The sequence below is a fragment of the Copadichromis virginalis genome, linkage group LG19 (genome assembly GCF_057382275.1).
Source record: "Copadichromis virginalis isolate Kocher_CV1m ecotype Utaka linkage group LG19, C_Virginalis_male_GT1.1, whole genome shotgun sequence".
In the NCBI taxonomy this organism is placed as follows: Eukaryota; Metazoa; Chordata; class Actinopteri; order Cichliformes; family Cichlidae; genus Copadichromis; species Copadichromis virginalis.
Window position 1 is genome coordinate 11,328,012 of NC_140636.1, and position 7,493 is coordinate 11,335,504.

The 7,493-nt window shown below is 39.5% G+C and overlaps 2 protein-coding genes across 2 annotated transcripts; one reads left to right on the forward strand and one right to left on the reverse strand.

Moving 5' to 3' along the window:
- Positions 1 to 1,460: 1,460 nt before the first annotated feature.
- Positions 1,461 to 3,250, forward strand: cfd (complement factor D (adipsin)). Its single transcript, XM_085441953.1, has 5 exons — positions 1,461 to 1,546; positions 1,658 to 1,814; positions 2,090 to 2,231; positions 2,345 to 2,635; positions 2,772 to 3,250. The coding sequence occupies exons 1-5, from the start codon at positions 1,489 to 1,491 to the stop codon at positions 2,949 to 2,951; spliced, it is 828 nt and encodes a 275-aa protein (XP_085298079.1). The 5' UTR covers positions 1,461 to 1,488; the 3' UTR covers positions 2,952 to 3,250.
- Positions 3,251 to 4,010: 760 nt separating this feature from the next.
- Positions 4,011 to 7,103, reverse strand: LOC146685581 (uncharacterized). Its single transcript, XM_085441952.1, has 3 exons — positions 7,029 to 7,103; positions 6,058 to 6,897; positions 4,011 to 5,651 (listed from the first exon to the last, which is right to left on the reverse strand). Exons 1-3 carry the CDS (start codon positions 7,036 to 7,038, stop codon positions 4,939 to 4,941), a joined length of 1,563 nt encoding a protein of 520 aa, XP_085298078.1. The 5' UTR covers positions 7,039 to 7,103; the 3' UTR covers positions 4,011 to 4,938.
- Between the last annotated feature and the right edge of the window lie 390 nt (positions 7,104 to 7,493).

A 7,493-nucleotide genomic window follows, 5' to 3' on the forward strand; every position in this document is an offset into this window, starting at 1 on the left:
TTGAGGGGACACAGACTACAACCTAATTACCAGGTCCTAAAGACCTTTGCTGAAACGAAAAACCTCAGTATATTTCCCTGTCTATAATGCCTGACTGTCTCCCCCCAAATCAGCCAACTAGAAACGTTCCCAGACATTCGGAGCAGGATAATTCTGTCCAAACTCCACCCAGTAGGAGTTTAAATTTAAGCAACCGAGAGCCTGGACAAGTATGCAAAGAAAAAAAAACAATTAAATACAACTAGAAACATAAGTGTAATATTAAGATCAAGGATTCAATACTTTTTTGCCATGTCATCGTTAGGAATTTGCCTCAGTGGGCCCATGTCTGACAATAATCACAGCAAAACACCTAATTATATCTGATATATGAGGGGATTTGTTAAGAAAACTACAATTAGTTCTCTGTGTGCACAGTACACAAACCTCTGTGTCAGATGACATCCTGATGTGAACCATGTGTTGACAACATCGAAGTGATTGTGCTTCTGCTGATTTTAGGCGGCATCATACATCACACAAAGACACAATTACATACCATTGCAAGTGGCTTTTACTGTAAATAGCAGTATCACGTTCCTGAGTTTCACTATCACTATCAATCTACTGTTACCTTTCTGTTAAAGCTTGGAGAGGGTTAATGTCTCCTTAGGTGCTGATGGTACAGACTTATCTTAACTGTGAGTTGAGTCAAAATGTACAGGAAATGGCCTAGACTGTCATTCTAAACACAGCCAAGTTTTTTTGAAAAAATGTTTTTTCATTGAAAGCAGCACTGCTCAGCTCGCCATGTCGTAAATTTCAAAGTTGAGAAACAAAGTGTTAAATCATCGAAGCATCTTCAAACCTACAAAGATATTTCATCCATTCTGTTTCTGATTTATATTTTTGCAATACTGTGCCTCTGCATATAGGATTTCCTTAGTAAGGGCGTAAATTACGAATTGTGTCTTTTTGCAGTGGGTATGTTTAAAGTCTGAGCCAAGATGCCGAAGCTTTGCGCATATTTTCAACACATGCTGGAATTCCTGCCTCAAAAACTGCTTTGCAATGCATTTTCTCGCCATATTTTCCTGCATCTCTTACAGAAATCAAAGAGGAACACGATGTTTTCTTCTGAGTGTTGTGTTTATGAACCTGAAGTTATAAGAAGCCAATTAAAGCATGAGTTTCAAAAACTACTGCTACTATATACTACATACTTTGCTCATCTTCATTTAAAGATCAACTCAATAATATGACTGTATCAGGAAAAGTCACACATAGGAATTCCAAGCAAAGACAATGGCAAAAAAATAAAAGCCATGCAAAAAAGTAACGACCTCAAGAACATGTTTTATGTTTTCCTGTTTTTCATTCCAGGAAACAGAGAATGGGAGGATGGTCCGACTCCCCCTTGTGCTTTGCGTAATATTGGCTTCCTTTGTTCCAAATGAAAGCCTTTAAAAACAGCACACATGCTCGTTCTGTATCAGTTAAAGCGACATCATGGCGTCAAAGGTGCTCGTGGGTGCTGCTGTTTTTGTTGTCGCCCTCATTTCAGAGAGTACGTTTGTGCTGCTTTATCTGTGTTTTTTGGTGCAACATTTCAGATGTTATTTTTCTGCTATTAATATTTTGCGCGTCTGTAAAAGAAAAATATGCTTCTTCATCTCAGGTGCGGGCATAATCGGAGGCAGGGAGGCAGCGCCGCATTCTCGGCCCTACATGGCTTCCATCCAGGTGCCAGAAGGGGAGAATCTGAAACATGAATGCGGAGGCTTTGTGGTAGCAGATCAGTGGGTGATGACTGCAGTGCACTGTCTACCTAACGGGTAAGGCAACATTTTTTACAGTGTAACAAATGTATGGAAACATTTGCAAGATCAGAATCATATTAGCATGATATTTTCCATTTAAAGCTGGTGCTGTTTGGATTGTGTTTGTTTGTATTTGCTTGGGCAATAATCTCTCCTGTGCTTGTTCAAGTTTCATGTTTAAATTTGCTCAATGGCTCTACAAAAGCATTTAGAGTTTGCTTTTATGTAGTAGATAACTCTTTTTCTTGATGATTATTCAATAATATAACACTATTGTGCTCTTTTTTAAGACCAGATGGAAGGAAGGTGATGCTCGGTGTCCATTCTCTGAGTGAACCTGAAGAGACAAAGCAAATCTTTGACATTTTGGAACTTCACAATCACCAAGATTTTGACCCAAGTAATTATGACAATGATATTGCTTTAATTAAGGTAAGTGCATATGCTATGCCCTTATACTATCTGAATACTCAGAAACAAGAGTCTATAATAGTAAACCAAAACAGTGATATAGTTGGAATCATTATCTGTGGGGGCTTTTGCAGCTGGATCGTCCATTTAACATTTCCGAAGCGGTTAAAGCGGTGGAATTTCTGCGTGCTGGAGGCACATACCCCGACACCGGTAACGAGGTCGAAACAGCTGGCTGGGGATCGGTTGACAACCTGGGGGCCAGACCAGATAAACTCAAAGAGGTGACTGTCGAGGTGATTAGCCCAGATCGGTGCAGACGCAGCGACTACTTTGGTAGAAAGTTCACCACTAACATGATATGTGCACATAAAGTATGCGCAAACCCCTGTGACCAACCACATAAGAATGAGGACAGTTGTGATGTAAGTTTTACTTCCTTTTATTCTACTAAACATAAATGATGAAACGTGAAAACAGTTGTTAGACAGCTGGCTTAGATTGCATTACTGATCCTAAACTTGTGCTTTTTTTTCCTGCTTCTTTGTTGTGGTCATTCAGGGGGACTCTGGGGGTCCTCTGCTCTATAATGGCGTTGTGGTGGGCATCACCTCAAATGGCGGAAAAAAGTGCGGCCAAACAAAAAAGCCTGGAATTTATACTATCATCTCTCACTACACTCAATGGATTGACAACATCATGAATCCACAGCCAGCCGCAGCAGAAGAGCAGAGCGCATAAATGAAAGCAGATGTTACATTCAAGTTTTTAGCTACAGCTGACTATGCATCTGTCACAGTGTTTTTTATATATACATATATGATTAATGCATGTCTGTAGGAGCAGTTCATCAATGTGTGGCAAATGACAAAAACATATGTAAACGTCTTTATTTTTTTCTACTGCTCCTGATTGCTCCCTCTATGGGCGTCGCCATAGGGAATTGTCTGCCTCCATTTTACCCTCTCTAGCATCATAATAACAATCACATAATGTAGCACTTTGCTGTATTATGGAATTAATAAAAACGTAGTACATGTCTCGTGTTATACCTGTACCTTGCAGAGATAGATAGATAGATAGATAGATAGATAGATAGATAGATAGATAGATAGATAGATAGATAGATAGATAGATAGATAGATAGATAGATTGATTGATTGATTGATTGATTGATTGATTGATTGATTGATTCTACCTAAAATAAGATTGTATTACTGGGCATCCCAGCTCAGAACAGTAGTAGAGATGAAGAGATTGGTTCTGTTAAACAGAACTCCAGGAATGCCAGGAATATTAATATCTACAGTGCAATGTCTTAGTCAACAGTCTCAGAGGAAAATTAATGTAATACACGGGTTAAACAAACACTGCAGGTATGGAATGCAGTGCATGCAATTAAAGGGGAAAGTAGCAGGTCATGGACCATGCTTACTGTTCACTAGGAAATATCAAGTGTCCCACCTCTGTACTTGTTATTTTTAATAGAAGATAGGCCAAAAGTTAAGAATAAACCAATTATTTGATGGAAACGTGTTCACATTATCTACTCCAGGAAAAAATAATTGGCTTACTCCTAGGTGACTTATGTATAGACATCTAAAAATTAGACATCACATCACTAAACACACTGACTGTGGCGTTCTGAAAAAGGATCCAACCAATATCGAATTATGATTTCATCTACGTATTCCAACAATAAAACATATATGTATTTTAAAAAGTGAGTGACAGAGATATCAGAAAATGCCAGATATATTATACAGCTTTAATTACTTTAACTTATAAGAAGATGGACACTTATCATTGCTGTCACTTATCAGCTTTGTTCTATCAATAGTTTATATATCTGTTTGTAGCTAAACTATATTTCAAATGAAGCCAACCCTGAAAGTCAGTCGGTGCCTTTTCCTCTTGTTTAGTTTTGTTTAATACTACCTGTAAGTTGTGCTATTGGCAATAAAGTTCCAAATGTACTTTGTGAGTAGAAAGACAAACAATAATAGATCAGACTAACTGAAAATATGGTTAAAAGCCAAAGTTTACAATGTTGGAACACAACACCAAGATGTCATCTAAACAATTTATGCATCACTGTTGTAATTTTAATACATGTGTGTCAGCTTATTGGCAAGTGGAAACATTTGTAAAATTGTCTTCAAGTCTCAGGCAATCAAGACAACAACAACAACAACAGATCTCATAAACTTTCCAGTCTTCATACCAGTGGTGAGGAAGTCCAAAAGCAAATAAAAAGAGCACATGTACTTTTTCTTTTCCTCCTTTCACTGGTCTGTGCAGACAAGCAGGTATGTGAGTAGTTCCCAACATGCTCCACTGATTTGTTTAGCTTGATCAAAACCACACCATCACCCCCGCCATTGTGTTCTACCAAGAGGCTCACATTTCTAAAAGACAGTACATCTTAACAGTCATTTAAAGGTATTCATAGCTAGTTAACTTAAAATACAAAGGTTATAAAGACAATAAAAAAGATTACAAGGACATTTTCTGCAAGTGATTCAACCTTCAAAAGCAAACCATACTACCACATGAGTATCAAATAAAGGAAACAAATGTTTAATGTAATTCAATCCAATTTAAAACATCTACACTAACACTTTTTTTTTTACCAAACAGGAAGTGTAAAAAAAGGTTCAAGGCTCTAGGGTACATCATTGTACTGCTTTTCCATCTGCAGTGTTCCCCTTTTTATAAGAAAGAGAAGTTAATTTTCTCTTAATAAGTAGTTCACTTCCAGTGCTCCTTCCTTCCTCTCTTCAATCACTTTGTTTCGTTCCTGCAGCTCCTGCAAAGAAAATCTCTTCACTATGTGGGGGTGTCCTCCATGTGAGGCAACCAGTTTACTGATCCCAGACAGCAAATCTTTCACCTGAGGATAGCTCAAAGCATTCTGGGATTTTATAATGTTTAGCTCATAATAACGGCTCCCGCACTTCCGGACAAGATCCTGCAGAGCTGAATGAGCACCAGCAACATAGTTGTTGATTTTCTGAGGCCTGCACTTGTTGTTGTCGAATTGAACGAACAACACGATGGCATGCTCTGCGAATTCTCGTCCAAAGATCTTCTGGAGGTGTCCGAACATCTCGCACTCTCCCTGGGTGAAGCGTCCCACCTGGAGCACCAGCAGGAAAACATGGGGCCCAGGTACGGCCAGAGCCAGGCAGTCCTTCACCAGCTCTACATTCTCCACCCCGTCTTCATCCCACAGCTCAGGGGTGTCGACGAGGATGAGCTTCCTCCCTGCTGCGTATACCTCCTTTCTCTCGCAAAATACAGTCAGTAGGGCCGGTTCATGAGTGGATCCGTTAATTGAGTACTGGCTACCTGCTCTCTCTAGGATTACATTCAGAGCAGAAGACTTACCGCTGCCACTGAGACCAAGAAAGATCACAGAGATCTTATTCTTTTCATCATCTGAAAGCCAAAAATGAAATGGAAAATGACTGTTAGAAAACACCTACAGAAAATTAGACCATACAACTCTTATGAAAATGTTGAAAATATGATTACACACTAGCTACAGCCCCAATAATATCTATAACTTGTGGAGGGCCATTTCCCCTGTTGGGGTCTATATCATGTTCTTCTGGTTTTACATGTGTCAAACTGAATTGTAACACTAAATATTATAACAATATCCATATAAAAATGTAACTCTATCACCCCCTAGGGGCAATTAACATCACTTTTACCTCTTCCAGTAGATGCTGGACGATGTATTCACCACTCTTTGGTGTACAGGGAAGTTATAGGTCTGTATTTTTATTCATCTTGACAACTTTAGTTTTAAAACACCAGAACAAATGGAAATAGCTCTTACCATCAGGGGTACTGATCTGAAGTTGCAACATGGCTCTGTGGCTTCTTACAGCCTCCTCAAGGTTCTCTCTTTTTGCCTCATACTGCTTTTGTTCAGCTCCCTCCTTCTTTCTTTCCTCATCGTGCTTTGCATTCAGCTCCTCCAGCTCCTTGGCTCTTCTCTGCTCCTGTTGTTGAAGTAGCTGCATGAAAGCTTGCTCCTTCTCTTCTGCCTCGCGTACTTTCATTTTCAGCATGTTCATGGCCGAGTCTTCTGTCCTACGTTTCATGGATTCACTTAGCATGCTTTCAGTGTAACCTGTGACGCCATTTTCAGTCATCAGGTAGTCAACCATCTCGAGCAGGGTGTGCAGCCCGCCACCCGGAGCAGAGGACCTAACTCGGCAGTACCTGCCATCACATACATTTATCAAATCTAGCAGGGCGTCATCTAATGTGTCAACAACCTTTCCATCTTCCACAGAGAGGACAATTAAGTATTTTAAAGCCTCAGCTCCAAAGTGGGCCTGAAGGATCCCTGTCAGTCTTTGTTCTCTCATTGTGTAACAGCCACCTTGGATCAGCAACAGAAATGTTCTGATTTCCTCTGTGCAAGACTTGAAACAGCTATCGATTGTCTCACAGATGCTCTCCTCTGTCATGTTTTCCTTTAACTCTGCATAGTGCAAGCTGATCGAACAATCCTCCACAGTCAAATCACAGACTTGGTTTGATCCCACAGATCTAAAACTTAACTTGTGACTTTCATCCTCAGAGCTATCCTGAGCCAGAGATTTCAGAGCAGACCATTCTTCCATCATTGATATGACCACCATCATCTCTCTTATATCTGTTACATTTTCTGTCAAACAAAACAATAACAACTTTTCAGTACACAAACCAACACATCCTTAGGATCTAACGTTTAAAATAATTTGCAACTATTTAGTCAATGATTTGACCTCATAGTAAAAGAAAAATACGATTACTCACTCCTAGCCATGTCTTTTGCAGGTGCTCCAGCAAGTCTGCACTAAGATTCTTGTCAGCTCAAGATAACACCTGAAACTAGACACTCAGGCTCTGAAACAAGCATTATAAAGGAAAAAGGTAAAACAGGTAAAAGGTAAAACAGGATGCTTCTGGATTACAACATGTGGCACTACAAGTTCAACTGTCAAGGAAGTGCATTCCACCGTTCACGCCTGGATGAACATGTATTTTCCTTGTGCTTCACTTTAGGTTTGAGAATACAAAAGAAAAAAAGCATTACTTCAAATAATTTTGGTGCACAAAGCAGTTTTCCATGCTAAACTTTAAAATTCAGTAAAGACTTGATCTTAACACAACAGGCCTAAGATAACGTGCTTCCGCCTAAGATGGAAGCGCTCATACTGTCAGTGTCTGCACAAGGTGAACATTTTAAATGGAACCATTGTGGGAATTTGCAAACACATA